This window comes from Ranitomeya variabilis, chromosome 5, assembly GCF_051348905.1.
Source record: "Ranitomeya variabilis isolate aRanVar5 chromosome 5, aRanVar5.hap1, whole genome shotgun sequence".
Classification (NCBI taxonomy): Eukaryota; Metazoa; Chordata; class Amphibia; order Anura; family Dendrobatidae; genus Ranitomeya; species Ranitomeya variabilis.
In genome coordinates, this window is record NC_135236.1 from 325,662,836 (window position 1) to 325,676,597 (window position 13,762).

Below are 13,762 nucleotides of genomic sequence, written 5' to 3' on the forward strand. Positions count from 1 at the left end.
AAATCTACCTCGTGTGCGCGGTCTTCAGTTTGCCTAAGACTATTACCTACAGCATCCCTTTGGATTCTTGTGGAGACCTGCTGCTACGATTATGCCTTCTTGGGAGTTGTGACCCAGGTTCACAACACCAATAGGTGAGCACATTCCCTACAAAGGACTGTATGTGTGTTTTTTAAACAGTGTGACACATTGGGGGCGCCTTGTCTTTTCTCTTTTTGCAATATATTTAGAGCATAAACACTTTAATCACCATGTGTTTTTAAATTATGTTTAAGTGTTAGGAGGCTCATTTTTTGCATGAATTATATCCATTCCCAACGCAATATTCAAATGTTCTTTAAAGGGGTTGTCCATCTTTGGGGACATTTTTTTAATTAAATTAATATATTTGAAACTAAAAAAATAATTTTTGCAATTAGGTTTCATTAAACATTTTGCACTGTGTAGTGTTTACAGGTTTTGTTTCTCTGCACATTCAAAATTGATTGGGCTTTTAGTCATAAATCAGATAAGAGGGGTTCAGGAAAAAAAAACAAATAAAAAGACTTTAAAATTCCCCAATAGGACATCATAGCAGCCCGACTGACAGATTTTCAGTTAGCTTATTTTCCACCTAGAAATAGACAGTGCAGTACAGAAGCTATAAAAGGCAAATTGTGCAAAAAAATTTAATGAAACCCAAATGGCAAAAATTCTTTTCAGCCCCAATTACATGTATTTAAAGAAGCACTCCCATGGACATATTTGCAGTTATTATATTATATAGCACTGTGTACTTACAAATGCTCATTTTGCCTGTTTACCCAGTTAATTATTCTAAATCTCCTTCTCTTACAGGAAATCTCTTTACCCTGTATGAGTCATCCCTCTCTTCACCTCTGTCCCAGCTGCTCTGCTCCCCCCCTTGCCATGACTTTTGAAGTGATGACTAATCCAGGGAAAAGAGACCTCCTGTTTCTACTTAGAACTAGAAGGATTCAACTGATCTGTTTTTAATCATGTGATGTCATAGACCTAATGGAAAAGAGAAGAATTAACTGGGTAAAAGTGGAAAATGAGCAATTGTAAGTAAACTGTGCTATAATTTATGATTACTGCAATATACTAAGAAGATGAAATTTTTTTGGCAGTGCTTCTTTAAGTAAGAAAGATAATGGCCCCACAGGTAGACAAACTCTTTATTGACATTTTGCTTTATTCCCCAATTTAAATTTACATAAAAATATTGGGTAATTTTGGAAATCATTTGCATTATTTTTCTAGCATCACTTATTAATGATATGATGGACCAGGTTCCATTGTGATGAAATAATCAATATTTCTTCAGTTATAGTCTTCTTATGCCTGATCAGCAGTGGCGTAACTTGAAACTCATGGGCCCCTTATGCAAAAGCTCCAACGAGGCCCCCAAATATTTTAAATTTTTAATAGCAATAGTCTTTTTCTATAGGCCAAAGGGACTTTTAGGGCCCCCTAGGCTCCAGGGCCCGGGTGCGATTGCACCTGTTGTAGATACACCCCTGCTGATCAGTATACCAAAGCTATTTTTATTTACATTGAAACAAATTATTTATATTGTTGCAAAAATACCAAAACATGTGGCTTGCTGAAATTAATTTTAAATTTCTAATTCTATATATTTTTCTACAGTTATGTCCTAATGGATATTATTTTGCTCTTGACCCTAATGGTTATGTCCTGCTTCATCCAAATCTTCAACCAAAGGTATAAAAGTATATGGTAAATTAAACCTTTGCTGTGGAAATATATTATTCGACTATGATTAAGAATTAACACAAAAAATTAAACTTTATCCATACTACATATTTTCATGTAATTAGAGTTACGCAGCCTAGAGTTGCTGAAAACATACTCAAAATAGCAAACTAACCAGATGTATAATAATAATAATAATAATAATAATAATACAATCAATAATAGTATTAAAACAACAGGACATAAACTTAAGCAAACTTTATTTATAAAAAGTTGTGTCGGACCACTGGAAGTTTTGTCACTTGAAATCATAGCATTAATTAAGATTACCAACATACATTCATCTATTCTTCATAGTTTTCTGTAATCTTTCTATCATCTTTCTAAAGTTACCTTCTTATTAGTAAGCCCATGCAGTGCTTGCATAAAAAAGGAATCCATAGAAATCTTGCAATACAATATAGAAAATTACAATATAGAATAAAGATCCCACTTTTATAGGCATTGTGTGAAATAAAGTTATTCCTTTGAATACCTATCCTTGTTGGCAAAGTATAAAGAATATATTTACTTATGTTTTTTTTCATAGAGTTGCTATAAGTTCTTAAAATGATGAGCAACATATAATTGCACATTAATATGTAAAGTTAGTTAAGTTGCTATTATGGTGATTTCTTAAAGTGAGCCTGACAGCTGATACCTGCTGCCCAATCCATGGTGGGTTTTGTTGTTGGTTTAGTAAGTAAAACACATGGAAATTAAAACAGTAGAATCCGGTTAAACATTAGCAAGTACAAAGTTACACAGTCATTATTTCTGTCAGAGTTAAGGCTATTTCACACAATCTTTTAGCGCCCCCAAAAAATATTTTCTCGCAATTCCTGTTAGAAGTCCTTGTAGAATGTGATAAAAGGTCTGATTTCTCCTTAAATGTATATTTGAAGGTATAACGGTTTCAGTAAACTCTGAAATGTTGTAAGACACAGAGCCGCGTTGTAATTTGGCTTAGGGTCTTGGCATCTTGACTTGCTGGCACTATACAAAGCAATTTTGCCAGACAACAATAATTAAGCAAAAGCATATCTTTTTATGTTTTATTTAATAATATTATTTTAATCACAATGCCAATGTTATGGACAGTGTTAGGAAGGATCTTAATTACTACATTCAAAAAATGAATACAATTTTGCCTGCAGTCTGTGTGCAGGAATATATATTATACTGTATACAGAGCACTGACATTTTCTACTCCACTGAACAGAGACTGGCATCACTGACATGAGCCTTAGTGAGGCAATCTAAGAAGCCTGCCTCAAATAAAGATATAGAACCCAATTCACCAACACTGGAGTTGTTCACTCCGGTCTTGATGAGGAAATGTTTTGGAGTCAACCATGCGACTCTTCATGAGTCGTGTGAAGAGTGGCGTACACCTCTGTGTTCACCTCATCACATATCCTACTACAGTCTATTCTGGAGTAAGATGAGTGATGTAGCGAATACAGCTGCTCATCATGAATTTGATGAGCGGTGGATGCCACGCTCTCGTCCTATTTGTCAGAGCTCCAAAAAGTTGAATTTTCAAAGTTTTTAAGGCCAAAATACTGACAGAAAAGGTTTGATAAACCAGGCCCTTAAATTGTAACTACGGTAATTTCATAGAATATAAAATGGGAGAACCTTGCTAGGTATCCCTCACAAAAAGGCCATAAAACTTAGCTTTTAATTAAAGGGACTCTGTCACCTGAATTTGGCGGGCTATGTAAATGACCTGTGTCCAGTCCGATGGGCGGAGTTTCCTCTTCTTTCATTCACCCCTTCCTTTCCCGCTGGCTGCAATATTTTCTTCAATTTCAGTAGGTTTCCTCCGTAGTTCATGCGTGCGCAATGCAATCTTGCCTTGCGCACACGCAGTATGCTTTGCCCAACTGCGGGCAAATTCGAAAAGCATTAGTGTGCATGTGCCAGCGCACTATGTCCCGGAAGTATTTCGCTGTGTTCCAGGACATAGTGCGGTGGCGCATGCACACTAATGCTTTTCTGCTTTGCCCGCAGTTGGGCAAAGCATACTGCGCGTGCGCAAGGCAAGATTGTATTGCGCACACGTGAACTATGGAGGAAACCTACTGAAATTCAAGAAGAGGAAACACTGCCCATCGGACCGGACACAGGGCATTTACATAGCCCACCAAATACAGGTGACAGAGTCCCTTTAATATCTAAATAAATGAGGGTATAAGGAGTAATTTGCTAGTATTGCACATATTAGTTGAGCCGTTGCTTCTGATTGTCAATTGTTAGCACCTCATGGTGCCATCAATAGTAAGCCAACAAACGAGGCAAACAATTTATAGCATTAAGTCTCCCCAACATGTCTCACCGTATACATGGTGTCATCAGGAGAAGGGACATAAGCAATAAACATTGCTTGTGTCCCTTCCCCTGATGATGCCGTGTATATGATGAAACATGTTCGGGGGACTTAATATTTTAATAAGCATTATTGCTTATGTCCCTTATTCTAAAGACGCCGTGTATACAGTGAAACATGTTGGGGGGTTTAATATTTTAATTTGAAATCCCTGTTTTGCTTACTAATGGTGGCACCATGGGATTCTACCGATTGATAATCAGAAGCAGTGACTCAACTAATATGTGCAATACTAGGAAATTAGAGACATACTTTTTTAATCATTCACTCCTTATAGCCTCATTTATTTCAATATTAATTAAAAGCTAAGTGTTATGACCTGTTAGTGAGGGATACCTAGTGGGGTTCTCCTCTTTTGTATTCTACTAGATATATACCTCTCCCATATATTGCATTGTTCTTTCTAATTTCATAAAATTTGAATCGATGATGTAGTCTTTGAAATTGTGAATGGAGCGTAAAACCCATGCCAATATAAATTCTAGGCAGTTGGTTTACATTCTGTGCAAGCTGTTTTTTTTTTTGTTTTGTGAAGCAATTATATACACTATTTAGGATGTATGGAGGAAATCAACTTTGTTTACTACTTCAGTCTATAGGCTTAGGTATCCCTTTGATAAATTTGAGGAAAAGAAAGCCTGGTTATCAGGTAATAAATGTCAGTGAAAAGCTGAAATTACTAACTTGGAAGGCTGTATTCTGTACTGGCCGTCAGCATGCATCCTGGTTTACATAATGCAGTAGTTGTTTTACAGTATTTGAAAATATATTTAGCTTTAACAAAATGCTTTATAAATAAAATCTGCCTTTGCCAGCCTTTCTACATGCTTTTTGCTATATGAGTAAAATGTGTTTGGCACAAATTGCTTAAAAGTGCTACTAGATTGTTGTACAGGCACAAGAAGGTATAGTGGTAAGAAATTTAAAAACTCACATAAACCTTTTATTTCAATGGAAACTATTTACTGCTTTATTGGCACTGTGGAGGAAGTACAGAGATACTGAAATTACCTCCTAGACTTGTCACATAGTTTACAGCTGGTTGGTCCAACCAGAGGCCTATGCTGAGGTTGGCTTACCATTATGGGATACAGATTTGTCCAATCTTAACATTTCTTAAATTGCATTAGATTATTCATTTTACCATTTTACCCATTCAATAAATTCTCACTGTAACAAATGAAAAATATATATGTTCTCATCAAAGTTTTGTTTAAATGGTTACTTCCTTCCATATTTGAAGAAAACATTTTTATTTTTTTTGGCAGTCATTTATCTTAAATTTCATAAGTATATTTAAAAAATAAGTTCAAATATTGTTCTTTTTATTTTGAGAAAAGGGCCTGAAAGTTAAAGCCCTCATACACATTAAGCTGAAGGTGGCCAGACCTGCGGTCATTGATGGTATTGGCCTGCAGTCTAGAGTTTATGGGGGTCTCCTGTCTCTCCCCATCAGATTATGCCAGGAGAGAGAATGATTGGCATCTTCCAACAGACAATCTTATTGTTCTGCATTGAGATAAGCTTCTGCCCAAGGAGTCAGTCAGTGACGTAGAGAACACGGAAGCATTCATCCAAACTAAACATTTCTATATAAAATGATGGCCCAAACAATAATTTGGCCGACAGCTATCTAAAATGTATGGGGGCTTTAACATAAGAGTAATCTGTTTACTGTTGCTGTAAAAAAAATCTCATTTTGAGTAGGTGGAGGATAGAAGTCCTGACAGAATGACAAAGACAGACAAAAATATATGAAGAAAAGGTCAACAATTGTTTTAGAAAATATGAACACTGAACTGCAACCCAGTTTTCTGATTATTTATCAGCAGGAACAATAGTCTCAGAAAGAATTTTCACTAGACTACAACCCAGCTGTCCTAGCAAAAGCAGCACTTTCAAAATGTGTTATCACTGATCTGTAAGCCAACTTTTTGATAGCTATGCCGGGGTCACACTTTCATTCATTCTCTCATCCGAGAGAATCGGGTCAATAATGTAACTGACACTCTGGTCAAACTCTGATCCGAGTTTGATCTGAGTGTCATCGTAGTGTGATCCAATTCTCTCACATGACAGAATCGTATCACAAGTGCGAAGAAGACGGAGAATTTTTTTTCTCCATCTTCTCCATTGTCTCCATCCGAATGCAGTCCAATATTTCACATACACCCATAGACTTGTATGGTTTTCTCTTCTTTGAACATACTTTGATACATAAATGAAGCAATTGTATTTATACATGTATTATTTGTATCTATCACTATGTATAATATTAACAAGGTGACCATGCACTACTACCAAACTTAAAACATCCTAACACACTTAATTTGCACATTTCTTTTTCATCTTGCCCCCTAGGAAAAGACCCTTTTTGGGGGGATTTTCACTTTAGATCACCACAAATAATGTTTAAAAAGATCATTCTAATTATTTTCTATAGTTTAACAATATTTATTCAATATATGTCTACTAGAGATGGGAAGATCGATTTGCAGGACTCCAGTCCATTGGCCAGGTTAGCGGTATGTGACAGCTGGATGGGAGGACAGTGAATTTTCTCACATTCTAGTATTCACAGCTCTTCTTTTAATGTCGTGTGTGCATCATATTGCAATGATGATGTTGCGCCCACCATGCTAATCTAAAAAGGAATACTGTGAGAAAATAACATTTTCAGGCCTCCCATCCAGAGATCATTGATTATTGACCTGGCAAATGGATCAGAGTTCTGTGAAATCGATTATCTCATCTCCAATAACTTTTATCTTGGTAAATATCTGCGCTATGATGCTATAAATTGCATGATCATTATGGTAAATTCACAATCTGCAGATATTTTTTAAAAAATTGATGACTGTAAATCTTTTTCGCACATCTCAATGGTTTTTATTCTAAAGTCAGAGGATACAGTTCTGCAAGACACATTTGAATGACTGGGACAGTGGCAGAATTTTTGCAAACAAATCTGCGGCATGTGAATTCACCCTAATATTACATCATTTATTGCATGGAATGTTTTATGTTTATCTTTTTATTTCACCATTTGTTCTCAGTATCTCATACTATAATGTTACTATATTTAAACATCAAAACATTTTCACAGTAGGTCATTTTTTACTTTATACCATGCATTACTTTGTTATTATTATCTTATTTTCTTAAATAATAATATAAAATAGTGTATTTCTTATTATATTATTTTTTTCTTTCCTTTGCTCTTTTTTTTTTTGGTTGGTATGGAAAAATGTCTATTCTGCACTGGCATTGCATGCTGTTCGTCCTTCTGTTCATTATCAACTGCATGTAAGAAACTGACTTTTCATTTGCATTTTGATTATTTGTGCCTTGTATTTATGTTTGTATTTGGGCCTTATATTTTTTAATTTGTGACATAAGAAGAGGATCCGAAATCTGAAAATAGTAATTGTCTTTTATTCTGTAAATAACTTGCAAAGTACTTTTTATTTTTAGAAATGTATGCAGGGATCATTTAACTATTCAGTATTGTCATCAAGATAACCTATTATAATAGCACAGTCAGACGGCCGTATAAAGTGGACTGAGATTGGAACGCAGTGCATGGTCTGGCCAGCGGCTCTCCCAACCTGAGCGTGACACCTTCATAGAAATACATGAATCTAGACATGAAAAAGAAAAAAAAGAGGTGGCACTCACTGTTCTTGTGAAAAGACTTTTATTTCATATCTTTAAAAACATGGAGTCGGGAAGAAGTGTGGAGAGCAGAATAAACGGACCGTTCATTGTGTGCCACCTCTTTTTTATTTTGCATAATCTGCAATGCTGTGTTTTTTTCTGGTGAGCACCCCATCCTTGTTGCATACAAGTGTGGATCCATTTGAATGCACAGGCAATTCAAACAGTAATAGGTAATTGTTTTGCCGGTTTTACTGCTCTCTATCCACAAATGCATGAAGCTATCACACTCAGGTCGGGAGCGCTACCAACCAGTCCATGCGCTGCGTTCCGATCTCTGTCCCATTTATACAGCCTTCTAACTGCGCCCTTAGACATAATAAGACTTAAAGGTAAGGTATGATCAGAAAATGACCTATTGTTTAAATCAGGTTTTTATATTAAATTTTTTTTAGGTTTTCTTTCAATTTTTTTCATATTGCAATCTGCAAAAAAACAGAAATGTTGCAATTTTCACACTGGTTCCTGGGGGCTTTTTAAGTCTCTAGTATCATATTGTTTAATGAAACATCACATATATATTAGACACAATAAATCGAATATGACCCCATCACTTGTATTGAATAATCAAATAAGTCTTGGCAAAAGTCATTGTGAAGGGTGTGAGGCAGTGAGAGGCATAATATTTGAGGGTCGATATGTATCCCCCAGGATGCGCACAGAAGCATATTGAGTCCACTGGAGTGCATTGCAGTCACAGGCATAGCTGTGATTGCAATGCAAAATAAAAGTAAGTGTGGACCTAGTCAAGTTATTTGACCAAGGCAATGTTTAGGAAAACCCATTAAGGGCTTTTATTTTTGGAGCAAACTACAGGATGGTAATGGAGCAGTTCGCTCTCTCCAGCCAGGTCTTAGAAGTGGCTCATGGTCACAGATTCCATTTAAAAACCTTGCAGTAAAGGGTTGGGTGTGTCAGTCTTTGTTTGAAAACTGCAGAGCAGGTGGCTCTGCAGGATCTGACTTGTGTGAAGTAACACTGAGCCAAGAGAAGCCAAAACGCCTGGCATCCTTCAGCGTGACACAGAGGAGCAGTCGCACACAGCAACCGGTCTCAGATGCGGACTGTCATAACGCCCCCCGCTGTGATCCGGAGGATAACTTTTGTTTTTTCCATTTGTGAGTTACATTGGACATTAAAGTCACTTTGCTTTGAACTTTCCTGTGGTCCCTGCCTATCTGTCGCACTGCACTGCAGTGGGAGTTGTGAAGTTACATATTTTGGTTCCCGAGTAGTGTGTTATAAGCTGTTTATAAAATGTTATCTGTCATTGTAATCCTGTCTCTGATGATAAGTGGTCTGCTGAAAACTCTTCCTTGAAGAGCAGGAAGCATGAGTGTAAAGAAATCCAAATGCCCACTGTGAATATTGCAAGAATACTAATGTTTAAAATAAAGATTGTGACATTAAAGAAAATTCTTCAAAATGTTAAAAATACATGTAAAACGAAAGCCTAATTGATACTATAGGTCATTTTCTGATGATAGTTTCCATTTAAATTGGCACAATTCTCATTTTCTAACTATATGCAATCAATTTTCATTGTTGTGTCAAATAATACTATTAAAGGGATATTCCAGAATGTAAATGGCATCTCATTTGCTCTTAAAGTTTATTTAGACTTATCGATAAAAACTAGTGAAAAACAGATTAGTGTGATGCTTGAAGAGTTCCCTAGCATGGGAGATATTATGGAAATAAAGGTGTAATGGAAATGTAGATTTGCTATAAAATATTCATTTAAATATATTGTACATTTTTAAAAGAGTAATATAAATATTATGCATAGCAACCCAGAACAAATATTCCAGATAATTACATCTTTTAGTAAGGATATATTGGCTATTAACTAACAGGAATTAATCATTAGTCTCAGAAGTCCAGATAAATATTTGCTATGGATTTATTTACCATACATTAGAATTAATTTCGTACTTTTTAGTCCAGGGTTATTATGCTAGCTGATAGATGAAAATAAAAGAATTTAAAATACGGCACCAGAGCAGGATAACTGAACTACAACACTTAAAACTCTGTTTTCTCAATTATAGTAAACTCTTGCAATTCTAAATGATAAATACCTAATCTTAATATATACTTACCTTGTAATGTCTTCACATGCTGTTCCATCCAGATGTGTCCGTATCCCAGAATTCCAATTAGTGGAAGTTCACCGACCGCTATATTGGGACACCCAAGTGATGGGTGTCTCAATATGGAAGCTGCTGTTGGTACCAGTCTCTTGTGTGGTACCACCAGCGGAACACCATCATGAACACACCGCTGAATGATTCACTGACCGCTGCCATCTTTGTACAGGAGTGCTCTGGCTGATCAGCTGTTCGGCACTGCAGCTGCATGTGTCGCGGCTGTGTCACAATCACGACATATGCATGGAGAGCCCAACAAATAAGCTCTCCATGCATGTGTTGTGACTGTCACACAGCTGCGGCATCGGACAGCTGATCAGCCAGAGCGCTCCAGGAAGTCGGGTTCCCTCTGTAGCTTTTTTCGGGAAGCGCTGTAGCTTGCCCTGACCCAATTAAATTCACTCATCTCTAATTGTGGAGCCTTATTTAACAGTAATATACAAAAGCTCCATGTGGTGTTAATTTATTTCCAATAATATAATAAGCCAGTAATACAGTTTTAAAATATATTGAATATATTGAATACATTAGAGTTGAGCAAATACATTTGAGTGGAATTGAATTCTACTTGATATTTACAAATTTCAGAATTTGTTAAGAAGCAGATTTCTTTGCAATTTGCTTCCATGCTGCTTCAGCAAGATGGTGAGTGCTATCTTCCATTTTTCTGAATTGTAAAGGGCAATCAGAAAGTAAAAAAAAAAAAAAAAAAATCCTTATACTCACCTTACCACTTACTTCTCTGGAAATTCCACTTATCCTGGCCGAAATCCCCAGTATTCTCACAGTGCGCTAGGACTTACGGCTCTTATGAGACCCCGAATGGTTCTGCACTTGCACGCTCAAGGTCAAAGTACACAGTGCGCTTGCACAGAATCCTCTTGAGCCTCATCAAAGTGGAAGTTCTGGCTCACTGTGAGAGACCTGGGGAATTCAGTGCAAGCGGTGGCGATCAGAAGATGTGATGAGGTCCAGATGGGTGAATCAAATTTCCCAGGAAAATCAATGCAACAGGTGAATTAGAATTTTGCCTGATGTACTCATCTCAAGCATAACATTTTTGGCCTAATTCCATAGCCAAAAGTATAGTGTAATAATCACTGTTACCTATGTTTAGTTAGGTTGCTTGCCCAAGATAAAGAATGAATCATATTTTATATCTTTTTTTTGTGAAAATTGTATTATAGATCTTAGCTGTGTGTAATTGTATATTTTTCATGTATACATTTATGTGATATCTTGCTGAAAATGGTTATTGCTTCATTAGCGCAACAAATCCAAAGGGGTAAGTTACAAATATAGTTTAGGATAGTCTAGGTATTTTTACTGTAGATTGTGGTAAGTTTAATCGGGCAAGATTGTTATTTTACACTTTTTATTCTCTGCCTTAGAATCCAAAATCACAGGAACCAGTAACACTTGACTTTCTGGATGCTGAGCTTGAAAATGAACATAAAGTAGAGGTATTTATTGTCTTCATCATATCCTAAAGCTACTTTAAAGTGAGAAGTTCTATACCTAGGGCAATTGTAATATTCAAATCTGAGGTTTTCATTAGAGTCTGTTTGAAGATTATGCATCTTTATTTTTCCCCATAAAAATGATGGTGTCCTTGCTGGAATGAGGCAGATGCATTGTAACATCAAAGAACTCACTGGGTACTTCTGAAACTAGTTCTAGAATATGTCTAAAACTATATTGTGCATGTAAACAAAGGCTAAACTAAGCTCAATATTTTGAGGATATAGAGCAGCGGCTGTAACTAGAGTTGAGCAAATTTGATCAGGTCACTGCTTATTCAGCAAGCTATAGAGCTTGCCGAATAAGCTGCAAAGTGAACCTGGATACATGGAGCACACCGGCTGATTAGCTGTCCGGCGCCACATGTGTCACGGCTATGTCACTGTCACAGCACATGCATGGAGAGCCCAACAAACAGGCTCGCCAAGCATGTGTTGTGCCTGTCACACAGCCGCAACACATGCAGCTGCAGAGCCGAACAGCTGATCAGCAGACACGCTCCATGTATCCGGGTTTTACTCCGCAACTTATTCGGCAAGCGCTATAGCTTGCCGAATATGCAAAGACGAGATCAAATTCGCTCAACTCTAGCTTTACAGCTAGACTTGAGCGAATTTGATGGCGTCTTTGCACCCTGGCACACCCTGCCACACACTGGCACTAACTGACAGTAGCTCACCATTACAGTTGGCTGTCAGTCAATGTTGTGGGCGTGGTTACAGCCACCACTCTCTATACACAGAGTGGTAACTGAAACCATGCCGGCACCACCCCATTACTTAATCCCGAATGCTGCAGGAAAAAATAAAGTAAATTTTCTCTCAGCAGCGGGGCTCTCAGTGTGGTAGCCACAAGGTGTCAGAATGCTATTAACCTGCAAATTACCACATATCTGCAGATTAATAGCGTTATTTTACATGACAGTTTCCCTTTAAGTTAAATGGATGTTGGTAGGTTATATAGTAGATACAGTTACATAGGTTGAAAAAAGACCTAGGTCCATAAAGTTCAACTTTTCTCCACCATTTCTACATTTCGTTACTAATTTAACTATAACGCGCAATGTTATATGTATCAAATAAATCGTCCAGCCCTTTTTTAAAACCTGTTAGTGTCTGCCATTACTACCCCTTGTGGTAGTCTCCAATTCAGCAAAGCTTTTATGCCAGAAAACTTTCTTAAAAAGCTTTGAAAAGTCTCAAAATTTTGTGTAACATGAGGCTGTTTTCACTCCATTCTCCCCAGCTCCAACAAAGTGGGTGGAGCTAAGGGCAGATGGGGAAATGGCGGAGTATAAAGGGAGATAGTGACCCTTTCTCATCCAATTTATGATGAGCAGTGGCTTTCAGGTGCTTTCAGGGGTGCATACCATTTTACATCTTGCCTGATTCATTAAGAGGCATCCCACTCTTCTTGAATCAGGCACTTAGCACTCCACCCCACCTCCTCATTTTTCACACTGGTCTTGATGAATCAGAGTAATAATATTTATAATATACTTCAGAACACAACACTCCTAATGTAGTTTTTGGGGGAATATTACATTCTCTTTCAACTATTTTTACACATTTGGATTTGAAGCAGTTTAAAAACTTGGAGTTTGAATTATTCTTTTCAGAAAAGCTAGCAGCAATTCATCTCTGCAGATAGAAGACTGCTTTCTATAAGGGCACAGATGAGTGTATTTGCTGTCTGAGTGTGATCTGACAAAATATCATATCACACTCTGACCAATGTTAGGCTATGTAGCCATGCACATGTCCAATGTTTTCAGACAGAGCCAGTCTGAGGAAAAAGTCACTGCATGCCCAAGTTTGATTCAATATTCTAATTGCACTAGGGAAAGCAAGTCAATGAGTGCATGGACATTACTGCAGCCTCATAGAATGGAGAAGACATTTTTTCCACCATCTTCTGCTCATCCAAGATAATCAAATTGCACTATGCTGACACTATTCTGATCAGAGTTTGAACAGTGTCATTTGCATAATCGACCCGATCCTCTCTCTGATTAGAGAATTTACGGTTGTGTGCACCTGTCCTAAAAGTGGCTAAGATTCACATTTACTTACTTTTTAGATACGAAATAAAATGATAGATGGAGAAATTGGGGAACGGACCTTTCATACATTAGTCAAGTCTCAAGATGAGGTAAGAATTCATGTACATAAGAACTTATGAAATGAAGGTTTATTGGTAAATTTGATATTTATTATAGTGTAGAAAT

General features: G+C 36.9%; 1 protein-coding gene across 6 annotated transcripts in view; it reads left to right on the plus strand.

Moving 5' to 3' along the window:
- The window catches only part of CACNA2D1 (calcium voltage-gated channel auxiliary subunit alpha2delta 1), a 1,329,605-nt gene that overhangs the window by 1,097,511 nt on the left and 218,332 nt on the right, over window positions 1-13,762 (plus strand). For 3 of the 6 annotated variants that reach the window (XM_077264669.1, XM_077264672.1, XM_077264670.1), the window contains exons 18-20: window positions 1,651-1,725; window positions 11,406-11,477; window positions 13,615-13,686. In XM_077264669.1, coding sequence (XP_077120784.1) covers window positions 1,651-1,725; window positions 11,406-11,477; window positions 13,615-13,686 — 219 coding nt within the window. Of the gene's footprint in view, window positions 1-1,650; window positions 1,726-7,546; window positions 7,637-11,405; window positions 11,478-13,614; window positions 13,687-13,762 lie in introns of those variants that run through there. The other 3 variants (XM_077264671.1, XM_077264674.1, XM_077264675.1) reach the window with 2 other exon arrangements.